The 26,251-nt window shown below is 44.6% G+C and overlaps 1 protein-coding gene across 1 annotated transcript in view; it reads right to left on the bottom strand.

The window, feature by feature from the left end:
• Positions 1–3,731: 3,731 nt before the first annotated feature.
• PSMD7 (proteasome 26S subunit, non-ATPase 7) overlaps positions 3,732–26,251 on the bottom strand; it is a 38,607-nt gene continuing 16,087 nt past the window's right edge. The window contains exons 4-7 of the mRNA XM_085879538.1: positions 26,060–26,238; positions 25,822–25,913; positions 15,012–15,174; positions 3,732–5,149 (exon numbers count right to left, since the gene is read on the bottom strand). Coding sequence (XP_085735664.1) covers positions 4,877–5,149; positions 15,012–15,174; positions 25,822–25,913; positions 26,060–26,238 — 707 coding nt within the window. The 3' untranslated portion in view covers positions 3,732–4,876. The remainder of the gene's footprint in view (positions 5,150–15,011; positions 15,175–25,821; positions 25,914–26,059; positions 26,239–26,251) is intronic.

Below are 26,251 nucleotides of genomic sequence, written 5' to 3'. Positions count from 1 at the left end.
TTTCATACATTATAATATAATATAATATAATATAATGGGTGTAAGCCTGGAACTTCTAACACACTTTTCTCTGAACATATTCTGTTCATACTTCCGAAGTCTTCACATTATGTGTTGTATGTACTTATGCAGGTGATAGCGGATTCAAAAAAATCGAATATCATAATCATAATATTAATATAATCATAATATCATGGGCGTAAGCCTGGAACTTAGAATATATTCGGAGAAAATTGTGTTCGGTTCATACTTCCAAAATCTTCACATTATGTGTTCCATGTATTTACGCAGGTCATAGCGGATTCAAAAAAATCGAATATAGATAGAATTTCCAAAGAGGGACTCGATGACGTCACACTCAGTAGCATTCGGCGACAAACCGATGGCCGGGTCCCAGACGGCATGCTTTACTTAACCAAGTCCATGAGTTCAGGATGAAACGATGAATATGTCAAATCGTTCGTGTTACTCATCCGGCAGGATGTGTCACGACCAACAATCTAAAGCGACCGGTCTCAAGCGCTACCATGGCACCCAGACAGACCACCAATATGAACTGAACTGTTGAATGCAGCACAAAACATTCAAAGAAACTACCATAACCAAGTATTGTGATCTGTCCTGTCCCCCATACCAGTCATAGACGGGTATCTGCTCGTGTTTAGAATAAAAGGCAATACATATCCCTGCGTGTGTGTTTTTTTTCTTTTTCTTTCAGGATCAGGGGAAATTTATTTAATTTTTTTAAATTGGCACCTATAACTTCATCACAAAAATAATAAGTCCATATCTATAATACAAAAAAAATTAAACGGCTGAATGTGTCCAATGAACGTAATCTCTGCTGTCACTGAGAGTTACAACTGAGTCCCTTGAACTAAGCAAACACAGAGGAGATAAAGGCAAGTTTTTTTTTTCGATTTGGCAGAAATGAAGCTTTTGGCCCGATTTTAATGTTCACGGCTCAGCGAGTGAATGCTTAAATAGGCTGATGCCTCATTCTATTTGTCGCCTTGTCCCAGCCCAGTCAGCGTACGCTAATAACGATCCATCCACGACGGATCAATCAGGATAACCTATTCGATTGATCCATCCATCTACGAATCGCAAGCAAATCTCGTATTTACCTCAACATATCTGATATTTTGCGGCACTTTGCTGCTTCAGCCTGCAACTCCAACTCTTTCCTCTCGGATGCTGACTGACCATCTTGACGATGGTGGGTACAAAATCTATATCTCAAGACGATCTTACCCAGTTTAGGATGATATAATGTCTCTTCACAAGACTGACAAGCTCTTCCTACAACTTAGCAGGTTTGGCTAGGACAAGAAGCTCTTTGGTGAGGCTGTATGTTAGGGCACCGCATACAGTCACCGTCAGTAATACAGCTCGCCACCTTTCAGCGTTCGCATCGGTGTCCATATTGTTTGCCATGAAGTACTGCTTCACACGTTCAGTATAGTCTTCCCAATCATCCTCCACTGCGAATTCTTGCAATATGCCTATGTGCAAACACATCCCATCTTCTTCGCCACTGTAATGTATTCAATAGATGGGGACGAAGACTCTGAAGTGGAAACAATAAGTTTAATCCAGGCATGGACACAGCACAGCACCGGAATATGACTCTTTAACCACACCGCAGTGCACCCATGTATGCATTAGCATAAACAACTGATACATCTCACACATAACCTGAGTTTTGTTTGTTTTTGTTTTTGCTTACACAGAGCTGTCAGTTGTCCATACACTGCCCAAATAAAGGTATGCATCCTAAGAACGTGTTGCATGCTTGGAATAAGATCGCACATAGGGCGGGTACTCTCCTAGTATCAGATAATGTGCGACAGCATCCAAGGATGACTCCGGATTGTGCTTGGTGAAGCGGGAGATAATGTTCCACGTGGCAAGCCGTAATTATCGCTCCCGGTATCGTGCAGCAAGGGCTGTATAGGAGTCAGTTCACAACTCACAGTTTGAAGTCACACAGTATCTGGTTTGCAATCGACAAGGTTTTGAAGCACATGTATGGAAGCTTGCTATGTTTCCCTGATGATGCCACAATGCCATGCAGCTTGGCTGCATCATTTTCTGGGGGCATGGTTATACCGCTGATGCAATGCCCCTGTTCACAGCACAATGGTACCCATTTCACCAACCTTGGAAGGATGGTTGGCTGTCAACTCACCTGCTGTTAATTCAACAGCTGACAGGACTTGAACTCAAGACCACAAGATCTTAAGCCAGCCACCCTAACCATTAAGCCAACACCAAGCTTTGTCTGAAGGATGAGGGATGTCATGGCAACGGGTGGAGTCATCAGCAAATAGATAAAGAGTATGTTCCAGAGATTGATCGATCATTGATGAAGATCACAAATAGGACTGGGCCCAGAACACTGCCTTGGGTGCTCCAGCCTTGACAGGGAGAGGAGATGCAAGGATTCTGTTGAGTGCCACACGTTGGCTATGACAGGAGAGGAAGTCACAAAGCCGTGTCTGGAGTTGGCCTTGGATACCTTAGGCAGAGAGTTTGGAGAGTAAGGCAGCATGCCAGACTGTATAAAAGCACAAATTATTTCCAGAGACAGCACTGATCTCATGTCTGACATTGAGGACCTCCATCCACTGTTGCGCGAGTCGAAGCATCATGTCCAAGGAGAAGTGACCTGGTACAAATCCAAATTGGTGATCTGAGATGAAGCTGTTTGAGAAAAGGAAGGCTTTCATATCAATTGTGAGGATGGATTCCATGACCTTGTTGATGAATGGAAGTAAGCTAATAGGTCTGTAGTTAAGTGGACCCTTTTTAGCACCATTTTTATGTCATGCAGTGACTTTGGCTGATTTTCAAGGAGATACAAATGAGCAGTAATCTCGACAAAGTATTCATTACACAACTGAAAAAGCACTTTATGAACGTTGGAGATGGCCCATGATTCTTTAATCATAAAACACATTTGTCTTCGCTCTATGAATCACCACAGGATCTTTACCCCATGCATCTGAAGCAAAAAGCGGGGCTAAGCAATTGGTGCACTTCTGTCTCTGTCTATAGACTTCAGGTTATGATTGAGGAACAACTTGATTTCAATTGAATGTTATATTTTGAACAAGAATCAGAAAACGAACCTGGAGTTTAGCAGGACTTTGCCTCAGAATTCGACCTGATTGCGCATGTGCAGAGATGAGTGAGAATTTTTTTTACTCTACATATCCAGCAGTCAAAACAAAATTGATAAAAATGATTCCAAACATGAAACTTACTGTTTTTAAGGATGTCATAAAAGACAAACAACAGGCACGAAGAACTAATGTAACGTGTTAAATAAGGTGGTGTAAAGAGCTGACTTACAGAATTTTTTACTTCTAAAATATTAATTTTACTGTACTTCAATTTAATTATACACTTGAACACTGAAGAAGACAAATTGCCCTTTTGTCACTTTCAAAACCCTTCTGTTTAGCAGTACTTGGACAAAAATATAACAGCATTTTACATCATCAAAACCAATCAAATTTGCCGCTCGTAGACCGAGCACATGTTCTTGTTTTTCAAAACAGCACAGGGTAGGATGTTCTATGAACTCGAGTTGTTACCGTCATGCTACAATAAATATAATCCTTCTTTCATCATTACTTTCCACTACTTTTGTTAAGTTTTTTGGAATTGTGCTGTTTGGAATTCATTATCAGGATGATTTGGATCTTTCATTCATAAAAGCGAGATTGCTAATTACCACCTCGGCTATAATCAATGTCGAAGCAGGAGTCTTTATTCCAAATCAGAAAAATGAATCATTGTTTACAAGAGCGTGTCATGAGGAAGAAAAAAACCCAAAAAACCAAAACCAAAAACCCTTCACTTCAGTAGGCAAACGAAAAATAAAAAAATAAAATGAGGCTTTTCAGCCCTTTTAACGCCTTTTCTTTTTAAACAGCTACAAAAGTTACCTTTGTAATAATTAACACTTGAGCTTTTGAAAATGTAACATGTTATCTTTTACCAGATCATAAGTGATGCAATGATATATAAATGCCTTGGGAAGCAAGGATTGGCTGACATTTCCAGCGTTCACTTTCCATCAAAGCAAAAGTGTTGTCAACCCTTTGTCCTACTTTTCCTCAAACCCCGATATTGTTCTTCCTGTCTGCAGATGCACAATGGCACTAGCCTTCATGGATAAGACTAGCTTTCCATTCTATAATGAACCTCACTCGTGACTGAACAGATACGAGGACATAGTGATCTGTCTGTGTGTGGCAGTCAGCCAGTGTTGAATCGACATGCAGATCTACTTTAACATAGATCATTCAACCCCTAGATCTACTGTAATCTATATACCACTAAAATCACTATTATGAAACGTTTTGTATGGCAGATGAGATTGCAATCTTGTGATTGCTAAAGCAGATAAAGACAGGCATCACCTGTTAAGCATGCATTCTGAAATTAAATAAACTCTTGTACAGATGATGTTATTTCCCACATTAAACCTCCACCTTCACATACCAAGACTATTCAAAGCTTCAAGACACTCGATTAATTTTATCAACACCTGTATTTCTAAAAATCCAGTCTATTACAGTAATGTAGAACAAATCTGAATAATCTCATAAATGGTTCAATGGTGGTCAAGGAAGAGATCAAGCTCCAAATTTGATGAAACTGAAAATTTACTGGAAAGTTTGCAGATTGATCACATTCTCATCATTAACAAATTTCACCAAAACTTGTTTTTCAAATTTGCTCTACCACAGAAGTCAGCTAAATAAAATAAATGCAATAAAAAGAAGAAAAAGATGAAGACAAAAGGGGGACTTAAGACATTTATATGCACAGGTTTTTTTCAAAATGAAGATGAAAAGGAAGTTCATTTTTTATCTTTCTTATCGTCCTTCTTGCCTTCCCCCTTGTCATCTCGCCGCTCAGCCTTTCGTGCTCCGCTTGCGCTGCAGTCATTCTCCTGACCTTCTTTGCGTTCGGCCTCACGATTGGCCAGCTTGTTGTTTATGAGATTGTGCAGAGCAACAACAGAGCGTACCAGTGCTGCCAGGTACACAACCAGCAGTTGATCGTTGGTCTTCAAGTAAAAAGACTTGATAAAAGTGCCGAGGTCAACGTCGGGAAGCAAGTTAAACACGTCCTGGATGGAGAATGGTTAAAAGAACAGGGAATCATGGAGAATAAATTAAGAGATTGTCAGAGTTGCACGTTCAAAACAGCATTGTTCATCAAGGGTAGTAAAAGGGTGTTTTACGCCAAGGGTAGTAAAGGGGTGTTTTACGACCCTTTATGATAAAGGGTCATAAAACAATGTACCAGTGCAGTTGGCGCATAAATCTAAAAATAGGTGTCCAGATTACACTCATTGTCCAGATTTCACTGTATTATCGCAATTCTTCCTTCCCCAATAGGGCTTTGTGCACACAAGTGCGTGTCTTCCTTCAGGAGAAGCAGAAAACATCTTTCTAATCTCAAGTCTGAACTCTCAAACCTCTCTCCCTCCTCCAAATTCTGGTGGAATCTAATCAAATCTGTTTCTAGTGTATGCTCCCCCTCCATCCCCTCCCTTACCTCAAATGGCCACACTGCTGATACAGCATGTGAAAAGGCTGAATACCTAAACTCGGTGTTTGCATCTAAATCTTGTGTTCAAAACCCATCGCTTTCTGTACTCACCTTACCCAATCGCACCCAACTCTCCCTGGGCTCCGTGTCCTTTTCTTCTGACAAAGTCAAGAGCTTGCTGTCAAACCTTGCCTCAAATTCTGCAACCGGTCCAGACGGCATCAGCCCACGTGTCCTAAAAACCTGCTCCTCTGCTCTTGCTCACCCTCTCTCTGTTCTATTCACCCTCTCATTTGCTCATGGTCACCTGCGATCTGCTTGGAAATCAGCAAACATGACCACCCTGCATAAAAAGGTGCAAAAACAGATCCCTGCTGTGGTGTAGCCATGCCCACGGGGAGGGGCATGATGATGATGCATGATGGGCGTGATGGTGGAGGAGTGGCCGTGGGGTTCGGCGAGGGATATGAGGTGTGCACGCCGTCTGAGGCGTCGTAGTAATGCTGGAGTCGGCCGGCTCGTGAGTGTACCGCGTACGGAATAAAGGAGAGCCGCGGGCACAGTACGCCCGCGCTCGCACTCGTGCAACACAGCCCGGCTCGACTGTTCCTCCGCTTCGTGTCTGCCTGCTAAGCATCTCCCAATTCAGTACAGTACAGTTGGCGACGAGAATCTTCGAATCGACGTGTGTAAGGGCGGCAAATGACCCGTGCGGTTCCAGGCTACGGAGCCAAAGGTCTCGCCAGCGCGAACATGGCAAAGAGTCGGTGCATGGCAAACGTACGCGTGCCCGCCTTCGTCGGAATCTACTTTGGCCACGTCGAGTGGGCAACGTTCGTTCATTTGGTTCATTTTCTTGTTCGTTTTGTCGAGGATACGCGTTTCGGCTCGAACGCGGCGTTGGACGTCGCGCAAGCTCTGGAGAATGTCCGAGGTCTCGATGGTCGGGACACAGCAGATGGTCTTGGGGTCATCGCGATGGGCCAGGCACGCACAGCCATGCGCACGGTCTACGGCGCGGGTCGTGGGCGAGCGTGGCAATGCAATCACTCGGACGGCGGTCTGGGCTCTCGAGGTCGTCTACGGTGTGTGGGCCGAGGGTCATCGTCCATTGTTGCGGTCATAGATGGCGGTGTGCGAGGCGATCCTTCCGTCCCGCGTCGAAACCTGCTTGCGATTGATCCGGAAATGACAAGATCAGTGGCAGGGGGGGGGGGGAAGTGAGCGAGGCACGGATCGGGTGTCGATTTGAGTCCACTCGTGCTGGCCGCGCATCGCATTCGGCTGTGCCGTGCAAATTCACGGCAGAGGAGCATCCGGCACGGTTCAAAGATCATTTTATTTCTGGTCTGCGAGCAGCCATTGACATTGTCTGCGAGCAGCCATTGACCGACATCACATTCGACTCGGCGATCGCGACTTTCATCTGTCGAGCAGACACCGGTGACCGCGCAAGTCCGCGCGATGGCTCAAGTGCCGCAGGGTGCTCGCACGCCTAGCGGTGCGGGACGAGAGCGCGCACCGCAGCACGGTCGCACCGGGAGCGAAGGGGCACCGCAGCACGATCGCACCGGGAGCGAAGGGGCACCGCAGCAGGACCCCAGTGACCTGGAGATCAGCCTGCAGCCGGGGCATGATGATGCCGGCGAGCCGGAGCAGGAGCCGGGCTCGGCGAGCCGGACCCTTTTGGGTCGGAACGGGTTCCGGTTCGTGCCTCCAGATGTGCCAGTGCTCTCTTCGAGACCTTCGTCGAATACCGAGGGCGAGGCGCTGGCGGCGGGGGCCGCGTCGATGCAGCGGGAGCCACCGTTCGTTGCTGCCTGCGGCGATGATGTGCGCTCCAGGAGCGGCGAGAGCCATATCAGCTCTCGCGATGAGTTCCCGCGCTTCGTTCGCGATGAGTTCCCGCGCTGTGGCAAGGTTCGTGAGGCAATGCGCATCGGTGTGGTTCAGGCAGCTTCAACAGGTGGCGGTGGGCCCGTGGCGTTAAAGGGAGTCGCGAGTCGCGAGTCGCAGCATCAAGTCGACAACCAAGAAGCGGACTCGTGATGTGGATTGTGGGTTGTTGTTCATGGCATATATGTTTTTCCTTGCTCTAGTGATGCAGTTTAATGTTGTTGAAATAAATGCCAGCAGTTCTCGTGTAAAAGTGGATTTGGCGGAGATCAGTCGATGGGAGTTGTATTATGATCAATGTGATGTGGGGGCGAATAAAGAAGGTTTATTGGCCTCCAGTTGCTCCAGGCCGCAGGTAATTGCTTTGTCTTGTACTGGGATTTTATCAAAAAAGCGCGCTGTACGGCAAAATGAATTCGCAATGGTTCGAATGTTATTCCTATTGATTTATAACGAGCTTATGGTTGAAGTGTGGTTTAAATGGAATTACTACCGTCTAACTGCCGTGTGGGTCTCGGAGATCGACTCGGAGCCGGGACTCGTGCGTTGGTCGGCGTTACCCCCACCTCTGCTTTCAGCGAGGTCAGACGTGCCTGGCGCCTGGTGCGTGGCTCTCTGGGTGCGCTCAAGGCCGTTTTGGCCATGCGGTGGAATCTCAACTGATTATGGTGCGTGAGGGTTGGGGTGTGTTTGTTGCTTCCGGCCAAGGGTGCTGTTCAGCGCCCCCACCAAGGTCGGTTGGGTCTGGCGGTGGCGCCGCGGGTTCCAGACAGCGGGGGTCCGGCCTCGAAAGGTTTATCTGTTTCAGGTCTGCCTGGGGGCGGGTTTGCTGAGTCGTGCTGCTGTGCTTCTCCAGTAGCTCGCTTTCACGCATTATATGATGTGATGTGCCGTTATACTTCGCTGTTTTCATTTTATTTGCATGATTATTATACCGAGGTTCTTCGTGTTGTCTATGCTTCTTATAATACTGATCATTTAATAATCATACTTTTAGGAGGGAGGAGTGTGGTGTAGCCATGCCCACGGGGAGGGGCATGATGATGATGCACGATGGGCGTGATGGTGGAGGAGTGGCCGTGGGGTTCGGCGAGGGATATGAGGTGTGCACGCCGTCTGAGGCGTCGTAGTAATGCTGGAGTCGGCCGGCTCGTGAGTGTACCGCGTACGGAATAAAGGAGAGCCGCGGGCACAGTACGCCCGCGCTCGCACTCGTGCAACACAGCCCGGCTCGACTGTTCCTCCGCTTCGTGTCTGCCTGCTCAGCATCTCCCAATTCAGTACAGTACAGTACAGTACACCTGCAACTAAAGACCAATTAGCCTTCTCCCAATCATCAGCAAGGTTATGGAATCCATCATCGCTTCAGACATTAAATCCTTCCTCTTCTCCAATGTCTTGATTTCCAATCACAAACATGGATACAGACCAGGTCACTATACCGTGGATATTCTGCTTCTGCTCTCACAACAATGGATGGAGGTACTCAATTCCAGACATGAAATGAGAGCCATATCCCTGGACATATCGTGTGCTTTTGACACGGTCTGGCAACCTGCCCTGCTCACCAAACTCTCTTCCTCTGGTATCCAAAGCCATCTCCACTTAAGGCTCACAGATTTCCTCTCCTGTCACAGCCAACGTGTGCCCCTAAATGGAGTTCTCTCATCCCCTCTTCCTGTCCAGGCTGGACTTCCTAAAGGCAGTGTGGAAGAAAAACAATTATATTCATGTAGTTCTCAATTATAATTGTTGCTGGTACTTAATAAATTTAATTTTTGTACGATAGTCCAATTGGCTGTCAGTAATGTTTCACTTTTCCCAAGAGTCTTTTGACCTACATATTGATAAAAGGAATATCTTACTATGAAACAGGGTGACCTGGTTGATAACACTGCAACTTTTGCCATGATTGTCTCATGGCAAAAGTGGATGGAGGCTCTCCCAACAATGAATGGAGGTACTCAATGCTAGACATGAAATGAGAGCCATATCCCAAGACATACCGTATGCTTTTGACACAGTCTGGCACCCTGCCCTGCTCACCAAACTCTCTTCCTATGGTATCCAAGGCTATCTCCACTCATGGTTCGCAGACTTCCTCTCCTGTCGCAGCCAACTTGGGGCCCTAAATGGAATCCCCTCATCCTCTCTTCCTGTCCAGACTGGGCTTCCTCAAGGCAGCATCCTGGGCCCTGTTCTTTTTCTGGTTTTCATCAATGATCTCTCAGACTCTCTGGAAAATCCTCTTTATCTCTTTGCCGATGACTCCACCCTCTGCCGTACCATCTGTCATCCCTCAGACCGGCAAGCAGCACATCTACTTTCTCAACAATCCTCTGGAAGAAGTCCTTTCATTCAAGCTTCTGGGTCTCACCATCTGCCATGATCGTTCCTGGGAAAGCCACATTTCCAACCTGGCCTCCAAAGCCAGTCGCCGACTGGGAATCCTCCATCGTGCAAAGTCCTTCCTTGGCCCACCTGAGTTCCTGACCACATACAAAGTTTTCGTCCGCAGCCTGATGCGCAAGCGCAGCCTGACTACTGCTCTCCCCTCTGGGCTGGTGCTCCTGCCTCTCACCTTTCTCGTCTTCACACTGTGGAAACCAAGGAATTTAGGATAATTGGTATCTCCCGCTGTGAGCCAGAGTCTTTGTGCCTCTCACTCTCTCTCACCGCAGGCAGGTCAGTGGTCTTTCTGTCTTCTCCTGTCTCCTCTCCGGTCTCACCCCCACCCCTGCTCTGTCTGCGATATGTTCCCCCCCCCCCCCAACATTAAGGATGGTGTTCTTGAAGGCACTCTACAACACAGCATTTCCTAAAGCACACAGACCACACCCCTCCCACCAACCCCCCCCCATATTTCTGCAGGGTGCTCAAGGTCTGCCAGCAACCCCTTTGTTAAAACTAGTAAAATCACAAATCACTGCTCACCTTCCACTCTTTCATTCCTCTTTTTCCCCGCTTTTGGAATAAACTCCGACACTCTCTTCAATCGCATTCTTCCCTCCAGGCCTTCAAAACAGCTGTTCACCACCACCTCTTGTCTTCACCCATCCAAAACCTCGATCTTTTCTACCACCGTTAATCCACCCAAACCCACCTCCTTAAAAGCTTTCCTTCCTGAAAGTTCCTGTAATGTCCATCTTGTATACCCCACGTTCCCCACCCCATCCCTCTCCCTTCCACAGATCTCCTGTCTCTGCTCCCCACTGTTTTGTCCTTCCCTCTCCCACCCCTCTTGTCTCATGCCCCCCCCCCCTTGCTGTGCATTGTGTGTTAGCTCTCATACGAGCCTCGACAATGCATACACACAAAAAACAAATAATAAAAATAATCGACAATGTATACACACAAAAAAATAAAACAGACTCGGTGGTGTAATGTCATCACAAAGACTTCAAAACATGGTACATGCTGCTTCCTTGCTCGACATTCAGCATTTAAAAGGATTATTGCATAGACAAGCCCCAAAGGTTGGCATCCAAGGGGAGGACAAAATGCCCTGCTGAGTGTGGTCAGAAAGGCGGCGCTGGTACCCAGTGCCCTGGGAAGTGATGGTACTTCACTCAAGCTCAGTGACTGTCTCATGTATTTTTGTCTGCATGTACATGAGTGTGCAATGCGTATGTGTGGCAACTACACTTCAAGCCTTAGATACTGCAAAAAATAAAAAAAACCTCGTCCACATTTGACAAAATCTGTATCAGGCCATTATACAGAATATCAACATTGCAATGCCAATGGAATTGCTACCATACACTAACATTATATTCATATCATAAAAGTTAAAGTAAAGTTAATTTTTTCAATGAAAGGCCATGAGCCAGACCCAGTAATTTTTGGCCACCGGTACCATCCGAGGGGAATAATGCTCATCTTAATTTTTGGCAAGGTATATATCTCTACAGTCAGAAACTATGTGATAGCATTGCATTGGTGGTAGCCTTTTGTGTGTTATTAGCCATTTAGTAACCTCATCCCAAAATCAACTTTTCTGAAACCACGTAAGACAGAAGAAGATATTCTGTTTAAAACTAATGGTTCTCTCTTATTTGAGGCTATATGTTCTTGAGAATTGTTAGGCACGTCACTCATGTTATTTGCTTTTCAAAACAGTTTTTAAAACTAGCTTAGCATTTAGTGTTTGCAATTACAGGCACTGATAGTCCAGTGCTGATACATTGCAGAACATATGATTTTGTTTTCATAAAAAGTGGTACGGAAGTTTTTTTGCCCATACCCTAATTAATGGATACCATGTTTAAATACGTGAATTTGAAGAAAATTTAATCATAAACTAAAATAACAAAATATATTTTAAGTTAGATGTACATTATAAATGTTATTGTCATTATTGTTACCCCACCCCCCAAAACGAAAAATACCACAAATCAAGGAAAATTTGTTACTTTTAGTTTTTCTTTTGAAGGTGTATGAGATCGGTGAGCAAACCTATGCAACCTTTAAGGATGAGAGACTAGAGAGAGACCCACCAGCAAAGAAATTCCATGACCCAATGAAAACTAAGAAGCTGAAGACATTCAGCAATATGTGTAAGAAGAAGGAAGTAAAATCAAGTGGGAGGGTGATGATCTTGAAGGCAGACAGATCTTTGTTTGGTCGCATCATAGTGATGGCACAATAACGCAATCTCCAGATGGAGGATATCCTCTCTCATCCCCATGGACCATTGCCCTGGGCCCTGTCCACACCAGATGGATTGCTGTGAAAGACCAACAAAGCAACTTTAGCCACAACTTTGTATAAGAATGTGACAGTGGCAGAGTAACTCTGCTTCAATGGTCGATGGGATGAACTTAGTCCAAAGAGTAAAAGGTGATCAAGTTACTTTTGGAGATGTCGCCACTACAGTTTTGTCTATGGCACTGAGGGAAGGAGCTGATAGTGACAGAATAGATGTTGTGTTTGACACATACAGGGAGAACTCTATCAAGAACAGTGAGAGATCACTACGAGGTGGAGAGGCCGGCAATCAGCAGCAAAGCATCACAGGCACACATATTGTGAGGCAGTGGAGGAGGTTCCTGATCACAGTTAATAACAAGACCAGTCTCATTACCTTCTTAGTCGGTGAATGGAGAAAACCAGAATACAGAGAAAAGCTACAGGGGAAGGTTCTACATGCAACTGTGAATGACAAATGTTACAGAATCACATCTCAGGACAGTGAGGAGGTGCCAGCTCTTCAGTGCCAACAGGAAGAAGCAGATGGATACCTACTTCTCCATGCTGCTCATGCAACAAGAGAGAGCTATCAGGCTGTAGTGATCTGCTCAGAGGACACATACGTCTTCATAATGTCATTTGCATTTCATGACAAGATTGGAGTCCCACTGTTCCAGAAATGTGGAACTAGAACCCAGATGAGGCTCGTTGACATCATGAAGGTTGCTGCCACTGCTGGCATAGATGTCTGTAGAGCTCTCATTGGGATACATGCATATACAGGGGGTGACACCGTCAGTGCATTTGCAGCCAAAGGGAAGACAAGCGCCTTGAAACTCTTGACCAGCAACAGGGAAATCCAGGAAACATTCCGAGAATTGATGGACAAACTCGAGGCATTTACTTGCCTCCCCTATGCGCACAAAGGCATCATCCACTGAGGTCAATGATCTCAGGAACGACCTATTCTGTGCGAAGAAAGGCGAGATAGAGAGCCACCAGCTTCCACCATGCAGGGACTGCTTAGTGAAACACGCACAAAGAGCCAACTACCAGGCTGCAATATGGAGACGATGTCTTGAACAGGACCTGAAAGTACCAAGTCCTGTTGGCCGAGGATGGAAGATGGAGAAGGAAGGAGTTGAACAGTTGGTGGTGCACTGGATGGATGGTCAGCCAGCACCTGAGGCGGTCCTTGATTTGTTGGCCTGCAATTGTAAAAGGAAGTGTTCACTACCAAAATGTGTGTGTTTGTCAAACGGACTGAAATGCACTGATATGTGCAGACTGCCAGACTATGAGAACCAGGCATCCATCTTTGAGGCAGACGACTGGGAATCCTCCGTCGTGGGGAAAGTGGGGAAAGTTTAGATGAGGATATTGAAGAACTGGATAATGATTATGATTTTTAAGTTCATTTTGAACATTTTATATCACTTACAATCAGTGCATATGATCAGAGATGTTCTATAAAACTATAAAGGACTATATATAGAAACTATAAAGGACCCGTCTTTGGTTCATAAGACAATTTGTTTATCAGCAACACATTGGGCCGAGGTAATGGCCTTGTTAGTGTGGAACACCATATTTGTGTTTCTATTCTGTAATTTTATTCCCTACAACAGAAGATTGTTTCATTTTCACCTTTGACTCATTCATCAGATTGCACATGATTAACCATCTTGCAACTCTTTTATTGGTTTATATTATGTAATGTGGGTGTTTGATACCTTCATATGTACATTAATGAACATCTAAATCCCTGAAATTCTGTACTTTTTGAGAAATTACAAGGAAAAAAAACCATTAATCTTGCTCATGAACATGCTATCATTTACCTTTGTTTGATTCTTGGAAAGTATCCTTCAATAACAACAGGGAAAAATATCATGACATTGACCAAACTACATAAATCTGTCCAAAGTAGGTATTTTTTCATTTTGGGGGTTGGGGTAACATTGTCTGCTATGATGATCTTAATATAAAACATACAAAAAATAAATTTAGATTTTTGGATTTCGTAATAAATTTGCTAAGCACCCATGTAATTATATTGTTCCAGAACTTTTACTTACTTTCCACAGTAAATGATAAACATACTTTTCTTAAGGAGGTATGATTTATCACACAGGGAAATAGACACTGATATATGTGTCACCAATGACATGCCTTTCAACCTATGCAAGTTTAGCACTTTTTGTTGAGAAGCAAATGATCCAAGCAAAAGGTGAGACAAATTTCAATGTTAATGTTTGACTGATAAAAAAAAATGTTGTTAAGTTGAAGTAGGATGTCTTACCTTGTACTGGCCATTTTGCACAAAAGCTTATTTAAGGGTAGGCATATAAAAAGGGTGATAACACACAAAAAGCTACCACCGATGCAATGCTATCACATATTTTCTAACTCTAGGGTTGTATACCTTGCCAAAAATCATGATGAGAATTATTCCCCCCAGATGGTACCGACCAACCCTACTAGCTCATGGACTATGAGTGTTCACTATTTTTTTCAAAAAGGATGATATTTTATTCTGGCAGGTCACTGTACAAAACATACCCCAAAATCAAATTATGCAAAGTTCAAATTTTGGTGGATAAAAGACTTTGCATGGAATGAAGATAATTAAACCAAAATATATTATCTCACATCTCATCCAATTAGCTGCTAGCCTTTGATTATAATCATTTGTAGAAAATCCCTTGTAATATGAATGTGATATGATGAAGTCAAATGGAAGTGAAGTGCTGTGACATCACACTATCGGAAGTTAGGAAAGGGACGTTCGATTATATTTCAAATTGGAAAATAGAGAGTCCTAAATAATGTTTCTTGGGGGATTATCATACCTGCAGTTGATAGACAATTTGGTGGTTAATAGGAAGATCTCCAGCGGAGACACTCTCCAGGTAACGTCGCACATCTACAAGCCGAGCTTGCAGGCCTTTCAATCCTTGAACTTGGTTTGTAATTCTTTGGGACAAGGTTCCTACTGTTGTGTCTTTTATGTCCCTGTACATTTGAGGGGTAAAGGGGAGGAGGGAACAAAAAAAATAATGCTGGGTTAGCTTTAGCATTGCACTAATTAAAATGTAACAAGTTTTTAAAAAGTGCTCCCATGTAAAAGACATACAACAAAGTACAGTAAACTTCCAACATGAGCTTGTTGTATACATGTTATGTGATAGCAAGTGAATGAACTGTCTGCATGCATGTTCCCATTATGTGGAGGAAATTTCTTCCATGTTGTTTATTCTCTTATTATGGGCTTGCAGTTTTAGTTTCCAATACAGGATGATATATAATTTGTAATTTTGGTTATTAATGTTCAATTACCTCCGTCACCGAAGGTGGACCGAGGTTATGTTTTCACCAGTCTGTTTGTCTGTGAGCAGGATATCTCAAAAAGTTGTGGACAGATCCGGATCTGAGAATTTGTTAAGCGATTCTTCACCATTCAGAGATGGGACCCCCCAAAAAATATATCACACCATCTCAAAAAGTTATGGACAGATTGGGACGAAACTTGGTGGACAGGTTGGGTGTGTGACGAGGAAGAATTATTTCAATTTTGGTGAAGATCCGGATCGGGATCTGAGAATTTAAATGATTCTTCACCTTTGAGTGATTGGGCTAAAAACGATAGATACAGTCCATGACATCATCTTTGAGCTACGCTCCACCCAGCCTGTTGATATGGTTGTATTATTTTTATTTTTTTTAAGTTTCAACTTCCTCTTTCTCCAGTGTTAAGTAATCTATTTTACTCTCATTCACTCTTCTTCTTCAAAAAGGTGCTTTCAAATTGATCCTTCAATCATTCCTGCTCTCAAAATTCCAACTCTTACAGCTTTTCCTTTCTCCATTCTCTGAACTTGCCATTATTGCACCACTCCCCTAACATTTTTAAATGCATCTCTGATTTGAAAATCTCAACAACCCCAGTTTGCAACAGTTCGTTTTCCATCCATTGTTCTTTTTGTACATCTCCAGTGTGAAACCTTTTCCTGTCTGTTCCCTTCTCCACTTCTACTTACCCGTATCCAACCTACCCTATCGCTTAACCAACGTCCCACTACATGTCCCCTCCCTCTACTCCCTCCTCACCCCATTCCATCACGACCTTCCCACTACCCCTCCCCTTGAAAACCTCCCTCCCCCACCACCCCCCTCCAAGCTTCTTCCTTTCCAAACCTCCTTTTCTTGCCAATTCACCCCACCTCCTCAAATATATCTCCTCCTCACTCCTCCCCTGTTATACCCCCACCTTACCCCTCACATCTTGCTCCTCATCCTGACTCCTCTCAGCACCTCTCCACTGTCCTCCGCTGTACTAATCGCTCCTCCTCTGGTGAGTGTCCCAAACATCTGTGGGCATTCCTAACCTATTAGATACTGCATCTCACTCTCAATCAGTGCACTCCTCAAGATCTCCTTCATGCTCTTCATTTCCTCCAATCACCCTTCCCCCTCTTCCCACCCCCTCAAATCTTGTTCCTCCCCCCACTTGCTCCCATCTTCACCATACCACTACCCAGACTCATCTGTACCTTCTCCCCACCCTCTACCTCCTCCCCCATGGCCATGCCTTCTCTGATCATCTACCCTCCCTTCCAAAGCTTCACTCTTACCCCTCTATCTCAAATCAGTTGCCCCTTTCCTCCTCAAAGAAACCTCAAACTTCTCTCTCTTCTCCTTCTAATCTCCCCCCTCACTTCCCCTTTTCAAAGTTGTCCCCCTCACATCCACAAAGCTGCCTCTTCCCCCCACCCTCTCTCTTCCACCGCATTCTTCCACCTCTTCAAAACAAGTGTGTCTACCATCAGGAGAGCCAGAAAACAACATCTTTCAGATCTCAAGTCTGAACTCTCAAACCTCTCTCCCTCCTCCAAATCCTGGTGGTATCTGGTTAAGTCTGTTTCTGGTGCATGTTTGTTCCCCCTCCATCCCCTACCTTACCTCAAATGGCAGCACAGCTGACACTGCATGCAAAAAAGACTGAATGCCTAAAACTCGGTGTCTGCTTCTAAATCTTGTGTCCCAAACCCATCGCTTTCTATACTCACCTTAGCCAGTCACACCTAGCTGTTCTTGGCCTCTGTGTCCTTTTCTCCTGACAAAATGGAGAGCTTTCTTTCAAAGCTCGACTCAGATTCTGCAACTGGCCCAGACGGCATCAGCACAAGTGTCCTAAAAACCTGCTCTGCTGCTATTACACACCCTCTTTCAGTTCTATTCACCCTCTCATTTGCTCAAGGTGATCTGCCATCTACTTGGAAATCAGCAAACATTACCGCTCCACACAAAAAGGTGCAAAATCAGATCCCTTCAACTACTGACCAATCAGCCGGCTCCCAATAATCAGCAAGGTCATGAAATCAATCATCCTTTCAGACATTAAAACTATCCCCTTCTCCAATGGCTTGATCTCCGATCATAGTTTTGGATTCAGACCAGGTCACTCTACCCTGGACATGCTGCTTCTGCTTTCCCAACAATTGATGGATGTCCTCAATGCCAGATGTAAGATCAGAGTCATGTCCCAAGACATATCGTGAGCTTTCGATATGGTGTGGTGCCCCACACTTCAAATCAATCGGATGAAAATTGAGGATTTTAGAAATTCCAGCTTAGTTGATGACATTTGGTCCATGATGATCTCAAACTAATTGGCTGGTTGAATTCATTGACCTGAAATATAAATCCTCTTCAAATTTCAATTCAATCGGATGAAAATGGAGGATTTTACAAATCTCACCTAAGTTATTGACCTTTGGCCTATGTTGACCTTTCGACCTCAAAGACAATAGGCTTTTTCCGTATGACAAACTCTACCATGTGGTGAAGTTTCGTGAAGATCAGTTTAAAATTGTGACCTGTAGGCGACAAAGACAGACAGACAAACAAAATCGACTGACCAATATACTTGAAAAACCTTCAATTTTGCAAGTAACAGCAGAAAGGGGTGAAAACATAACCTCCTTCACCTTCAGTGGCGGAGGTAAAAATGAAGGTTTGGGAATGAGGTTTGAAGGGAAATGAAGGTTTGGAAATGAGGAAGAGAACAATGGGAAGGTTATCCCTGCAATCACTCACCACGTAATGGTGGCCCAGAGATGCCGTATTTTCACCTCGAGCCAACCGATCTAACAACTCAATCTTTTCGCCCAACCTCATAACCTTTCTCTGCCTTTTGGCTCAACTAACTTTGTCCATCACTTTACGTTACAGCTCACTAAAACCGGTGCATGAGAAACAACACAAGGCTTGCAATGGGAGATGATCGTACATGCAAAGGACACAACGATGACTCATCATAGTTCAAAAGCCACCATTTGTTGAGATGAAATCCTGCGATAACGAAATCAGAGCAATAGTTTGCCTACGATTAGTCAAAACCCGCGATACTTGAGGGTTTACTGTAATCGATGCACTTGGTTGAAAAGCTAATAATCGATTTACTTGTAACAAAAATTTGTTTGTTTAACCACAAAGTTTCCCGTTTTAATTTTGAGTTTGGAGAAGAAGAAGCACGAATGGTTTCTTCATGCAGAAGTACTAATGGACACATTTATCATTCTACCAAGCAGGAACTGTTTAGGAAGACACAGAAGAAGCACACCATCCCCAAAATGCACAATGGGAGGTCCATAGATAAGCTTGGTGGGGAGGTCTTCCTTCTAACTCCCCATTTCTATATTTTTCTCTCTTCCTCGTACTCTGTTGCCGCTGTTAACACAATAAGTTAATTTGGGGAAGTTGTCAAGAGGATCGAGTGAAACTGAAAACGATGGCTCGGACAGAAATTGCTCGAGTACCAGATAGTGTTGTTTTCATTGGATACCGCCAGGTTATCACTTTTTGCTTTACAGTCGTCTCACTTATCCTTGATTCTGTCTGGCTTTCTATCATGGGTTAGTGTCAGCGGTTTCTGCTCCTTGGTCACTGCTGTTGATCTGAATCACCTCTACCTCTCAACTGGAGTCAAAAAAAAAATACCACACACACACACACAAATCAGAATAACACAACAAAGGGAACAGCAGGAGAAAGGGGAAAACACCAACAGCAGGGAGAAAGTAGATGGAGACAGACAAACAAGGGATGCAGGTAAAGGGTAGGGGAAACCGGACAATATGTGGTAGGGGAGGGGTAGGGGGTGGTTTATAGGGTGCAGAAAAGATCAAAATTTTTGATGGGGGGGGGGGGTGACTCGAGATGGTGGTGAACAGCTGTCTTGAAGACCTGGAGGGAAGAAAGGCTGAAGAGATTATGGAAGGTGGTTCCATAGGTGGGAAAAAGAGAGTGGAATAAATGAGCGGAAGTGAACAGCGATTCTGGATTTAGGCAGTTTCATGAAGAGGGGGTTGTTGGTGGACTGCATGCGTGCTGCAGATACCTCTGGGGGGGGGAGACAAAGCATGGAGAGGGCAAGCGACTGCTGCCACAACGCGGTTCAGGTCGATCAAAACAGAGGAGACAATAGCCAGGGAGATGCATAAAAGGAATCAGGGAAGTCCTGTGAGAGGAAGGATTTAGTTAACCAGATGATGTCCGGTTTACTGGCAGCGGCCTGGATGATGTCTGGATCTGGCCCTCCAATCTGCTGTGATCCACCTTTGTTTGTGGAAATACAGGCTACGGTGAACCGGTTGAAATGGGGTTATGCTCCTAAAGGCCCGGTCACACCTTGACGTTTTAGCCAACGTATGCCGATTTTTGAATTTTTTTTCTAAAACGCTGGCACACGTTGAATACGTTATGGGTAAGTTTTGATAACATTGAGAGCACGCTGAAAAACACTGCCATACGTCGTTGTACGTTGGCTTTAAACGTTGTACTTTTTGGTTGTCCTCAAATTTTTTCATGCTTGAAATTTCACGACGTATGACTCACACGTTCCGCTACGCTGGCCACAAGTTGTATGCACGGTCTGCGATCGCTGACAGACGTCAACACATGCTACTTGTAAGTTAATCATAAGTTGAGACACGCCGAGGTAATGTTTAGCGTACCCGAAACTTATTTCTAATCTATGATTAACGTGTTGTTGGCACGTTACGCGATCGTTGCCACACGTCGACAGACGTTACTTTTAAGTTCCTCATAGGCTGAAAGACGTCGGTATAATGGATCGTCCTTGCGTCAGCGTCCACGGCCACGGCCAGGACACTTATTTGCAGCATTCTTCAAACTTTTCTTCGGCATGACGAGGATGTTCACACTTCGATGTCTAGCTTGGCTATGATTCCAATTGTCCATCGGCAGCGTCTATTTAAAATAGTCGAGGTTGAGCGTTTTAACACGTTCAGAAGAAACGCTTCAAATTTCCAAACCCCAGCGTCAACAAACAAAGGCGAGTGACAGCAATTTAAATCGTTCATTGTAAACAATGAAAATAGTTGAGTGGTACCGTTTAAAAGTCGTTGAGTGTAAAAAAAAAATCAAATTGTTGAGCGCAAGCGTCTACTTTCAATAGTGGGGTTTGAGCGATTTAACACGTTCAATAGAAACGATTAAAATTTCCGAGCGCCAGCGTCAAAAAACAAAGGCGAGTGAGCAATTTAAATCGTTCATTGTAAACAATGAAACTAGCTGAGTGGTAACGTTTAAAAGTCGTTGAGTGTAAAAAAAAATCCAATTGTTGAGCGCAAGCGTCGACTTTCAATAGTGGAGATGAAGCCATTTAAATCGTTGAGTTTATCATTTAAATCGTTAAACGCAAGGACGATCCATCATAACCCACACCCTCCCCCTCACACTCACCTACTACTGCCAACATGAACAAACTACTACTAATACTAATACTGATACTGTTACTGATGACATGGACATCGACTCAAAAAGGACTCGAAAACACAGTTGGGTTCCCTTTTTATGAGCAGCATTTTTATATACCAATTCCCAAAACCGCTGGGAACACGTCTTTATATGGCAGTTGTAAGCTAGAAACACGCTAATTTTTTTTTTTTTGTCGACCGGAAGACGTCATTGGAATACGTCTACATACGTCGATGTGTGTTGGGACTACGTAAAGAATTGGTTCAAAGCACGTCAAACATAAGTTAGAAATAAGTTTCGCGTAAAAAAGACATTACCGCGACGTGTTTCGACTTATGAGTAGCTTATAAGTAGCCTTTGTGGACGTGTGTAAGCGTCCACATATCATGTGTAAAACTTATTCCCATCGCATGCGGAACGTGTGTCATACGCCGAGTACGTCGTAAAATTTTGAACATGTTTAAAATTTCTTGACGTACTCTACTTACTACGACGTATGATAGCATACTTTAGCATTGTACTCACTTATACCAAACTTACTCATACCGTATTTGACGTGCCCCAATGTTTTAGACACATTTTTCTTAGGTCGGCATACGCTGGCAAGATCGCCAAGGTGTGACCGCGATGTTGTCACTTCCATTTCTACGGCAGTTATGATTCGAATCGTTGTGTGTCAGCCTTTTAATAGGCTACGTCACGACATCGTCGGCGATGCGTGCAATGCGCTATGCCTAAGTTAGACTATCGTTGGGCATCGGTTGTGTAGGCCGACAACTGGTTCAGCATTCGTTGGTATAAGTTATCTATAACACAACGAAACGTTCTGTGTCCGTTACCAATGCGTTATACATAAGACCAAGTCGTTATAAATACGTCCGAATCTTTAAAAAAAAACATCAAAAGTTCAACGTAAGCCAGCGTTTTAGATACATTTTAATACGTTGCCATCGCTGGCTAAAACGTCAAGGTGTGACCGGGCCTTAAGATCAGTGGCATCCATGCTGAACTTCTCAAGGCTGGTGGAAATGCTGTACTCATGCCATTGCATGCAGTTCTGTGCTCTGCTTGGAACACAGGCATCATCCCAACTGACTGGAAGAGGGGCCTTGTTATCCCTCTCTGGAAAGGGAAGAGTGATCGCCAGGACGGCAATAACTACAAATGGGGTGATGCTCCTCTCAGTGCCAGGCAAGATCTTTGCTCAGATGATACTTGATAGGGTTTGCAATCATCTGCTGGAGCAGCAGCGCCCAGAGCAGTCAGGCTTTACATCAAAGAGGTCAACGATTGAACGCAACCTTGCCTTTCGAGTCCTCAACGAATGCAGATGAGAGTTTCGGCAGGGGCTGCTTGCAGCCTCTGTTGATTTATGTAAAGCGTTTGTTTCAGTGAATTGGGATGCCCTCTGAAGGATTCTTGGTCATCGTGGTGTGCCACCAAGCCTGATCAATCTGATGTCTGAACTATATTCTGATACTGAGAGTGCTGTGAGATGTGGTGGTACTATCTCTGACTTGTTTCCATTTGTTGCTGGAGTTCATCAGGCGTGTGTCCTGGCCCCCACACTTTTCAGCACTTGTATGGACTGGATTCTGGGGAGGATGTCGGAGAGATGAAGTTGTGGTGCATCATTTGGGAATGTCAAGATCTCTGATTTTGATTTTGTAGATGATGCAGTCATCTTTGCGGAGATGACTGCATTATCTGGTTATCTTTTTTGGTGGCCTCGAGGTGTTGAATGAGGAGTCGGAACCACTGGGATTACGGGCTTCCTGGGTCGAAACTAAGATCCAGGCTTTAAATGACATCTTCGATGCTGCTATCTTGTCTGTGCGTGTTTTGGGTGAGGATGTTGAGGTCATGGAGAGATTTACTTACCTTGGCAGTGATATTCATGTCTCTGCTGGCTGTGAGCCAGAGGTTAATAGACGTCTGGTTCAGGCCTGGGGAGTCATTGATTCACTTGGATCATGGGGTGTGGCACTGCCAGTACCTGTGTGGGAGGATGAAAGTCTGAGTGTTCAGGTCTTTGGTGCTTTCAGTCTTGCTCTACGGATGTGAGTCTTGCACTGTGACCAGGGATCTGAGACGGCTGTATGGACGTGTGGCTTGTTTTCATGACACTGATCCTGCTCACCAATTCTCTCAGCGAGGGAGCCTCGTGAGTGGAGGATGCCAATGGGTCGACCACGTGCTTCGTGGTTGAGACAGGTTGATCGACATCTCAAGGAGATGGGGATGGGCCAGGCATCTGCCTGGGGGATGGAAAGCCCCTGGAGTACGGTTGAAAGTTGATGCAGCGACGTGCTGCTCTGGCACATTTTCCCATACCTGACCTGACTTGGCTTTGTTTGAGAGATATATTCGGTTGGAAAAGAGGCCTCGGATGTCTGAGGTACACACGGTTAGGGGCAGGGGGAAAGGAGTCACTGTCAGGACACAGGGATGCGGAAAGGAGCAAGGAGAGCATGTGGGGTGGGGAATGCTGGGGGGGTGGGGAGGGGGCGAAGCCAGGAGGGAAGCGGTGAAGCTGGGAGAAGAGGAGAAGTAGGGCAGGGTTGAGAGGGGGCAGGGAGAGGTTGAAGTCAAGAGGGGGTAGAATGAGAGGGGAGCAGAACGTGGAGTTGGGACTAGCATGGAGGAGTGTGACACCATGAATGAATGTGGAGAAATGTTTGTGGTGTGCACACAGCCTTCGGAAAATTGACACATCAAGATTCACAAACTGGACAACCTGCGACAGACTGCGTGTGTGAGGTGGTGGTGAGAGAGTTTTCCGTTGAAGGCATGGAGAAAAATTTGCCTGTAAGTGATAGAGGAGGCTCGATGAACTTAGCATTTTGGAGTGAGGAGGTTTTGGGAAATAAGCCATGTCAAAGAGAAAAGGAAAATAATTTTATGAAGAAGAAGAATGAATGGGTTGTTCATGATGGAGTAGTAAGCATACATCTTGGAAGCGTTTTTAAACTATATTTTATGAAACGTTGTAAAGAGTTTTTAAAGAAGAGAAAGGTTTCACTAAATTTGGGGATATTGCACAGAAGATAAAGGAATATGAGAGTGGAGTTTCAATTTCTTTTTTTGCCTCGTTCCAATGATGTTGGTTATTGGGTGTTGGTCTGGTCAGGTCAGGTCAGGTCAAGTCAGGTCAAGTATGGGAGCATGCACCAGAGCAGCGCGTCGCTGTGTCCACTGTCCGCCTGTCTGGCCACCCCCCCCCCCCCCAGGCAGATGCTTGGCCCATCCCCATCTCCTTGAGATGCTGATGGGTGATGGGTTTTTCCCAAATGTTTTGTTTCTTGGGCTCTTTGTGCCTGCTGTTTCAATGTGCTTACTGTCTCTGCTCAGCAAGTGAGTGTTGCGATCAACACGTCTACATGTCTGTGTGGCAGAATATCCCTGCAACATGAGCAGCTGGAATTGGTAAATTTGGCACAGAGCTTCATAATGTACACACAGAGACGATTATCTCATACCCATGAACCATCTTATCGCCATGGCATGACTAAACATAGTCCTGTATGAAATTAAATTATATATTTTTCCTTGTGAGGTCAAAGTTGAACTCATCTTTGACAAGTCACAATTTCAGCTCTGTGCGAAATTTGGCGATTCTGCCAACAAACAAATGAAGATGGTGTCATCACATGACTCACGCTTGATATATGGCTGCAGCATGAGTAACGATTGCATCTGTAATGCCATCTTTTGGGATAACGGGTTGGCAAAGATTGAGAGGATGTACTCAATCGAATTATTCAACTCTGATCATTCACAGAATGAAATCACATGACGTGCAAAGAAAAATATGAATCAAATATTATTCAAACCGTAGTATTGGAATTGTGGTCTTTGTGAAGGCTTGTGCTGGTCAGCATGGGCAGACAAGCTGAAGAATGGATTTCATCAACTGAAAGTCAATAAGAATGTCAACAACCATGGGAAGTGAGGTGCGGCTGATATGGTGCATCAACAAGGAAATTTTTTGCACAGGAAGAGGCCATTTGGCCCATCATGCCTGCGCCACACCAATACCAGATTTAATAAATCCGGCAATACCCCTTCCCTTCGTGTGCAGCCTTTTGGCTGCTACACTGGTACTCATTTCGCCGAACTCAGAAGAATGACAGGCTGAGTCAACCCCCTGGTGTTAATTCAGCGGACAACGGGGCTTGAATTCAGGACCATGGGATTCCAAGCCACCAACCTAACCGCTAAGCCAACACCATGTTAACCATTCATTACAGGAAAAGGGAAAGGGCTAATGCTCCAAAGGTGGGCTGCACCGAACATATTGTGGCAGTTAAAATACATTTATCGGCTTTCAATGCATAAAATCCATTGTTTTTACCCCGTGCATGCGAAGCAAAAAGCGGGGTTAAGTATTTGGTTCACTTTGTCTGCCTGTCTGTCTCTAAATGTCAGTTTGCAATGGAGGAACAACTTCACCTCAATTGGATGTTATATTTTGAACACGAATCGGAAAACGAACTTGTAGTTTAGCTGTACATGGACAAAATATTACAGAATTTTACATCATCTCAACCAATCAAATTTGCCGCTCGCAAGTCAAAGTTCTATACGAGAAAGGAGGACCCCATCCACGTCCTCCTTTCTCAAGACCAAGCGGGATGAGGTGTTCTATGAACTCTCTAATGTAATCTGTAGCATTTTCATGCAACTCAGAGCACCGCAGGATGGGATTATTTCTCGTTAGTACATACAATCTATAGTATGTATCAGGTCTGTTTGCCACATAGTCCCAAGCATTTGAATGCATGTAGCATTGCTACTTGTAAACAACAATCAAAAAGCTTTTAACTTAATCCCCCTTTCCTTCACTCCCTACACTTTGTAAGTGAAGGCACAAAGCACCTAAGGAGATGCTCCACACCGACTTCTTCCGCCTCCTCTGCACCAATCTCGCTGGGAACATGCTCAAAGGTTTTTGAAGTAGGTGTGCCATCCTAAAAGGGCAGAAATGTTTACATAATCACCAATAGCTCATTGATCACATCATATTCCAGACATCTCTATCACAATAATTTGCAGCAAATTTTGCTCTCGGCACAAATTGTGAAACACGGTGAAGAATGGAAGGAGAAACACTCACGTCATGCACCTCCTCAATGGAAATGTAGGCCTCGGTTGGCAGACCCAGTGCTCGGGGCTTTGCATCAATTATGACAAGAACAGAATTAGAGCAGTACCGTTTCATTAGCTCATTCACCGCGATGTCATTCTTGTGCAGTTTCGGCCCAGTGTGGTACCATCCGACAATGCGTTCCCTCGCTTAACACCATAA

Source organism: Eptatretus burgeri, chromosome 4 (genome assembly GCF_056783735.1).
Source record: "Eptatretus burgeri isolate ZD-2024b chromosome 4, Ebu_testis_v1, whole genome shotgun sequence".
Classification (NCBI taxonomy): Eukaryota; Metazoa; Chordata; class Myxini; order Myxiniformes; family Myxinidae; genus Eptatretus; species Eptatretus burgeri.
Note: the sequence above shows the minus strand (reverse complement) of the source record. Positions and strands in the feature narration are given on the sequence as shown.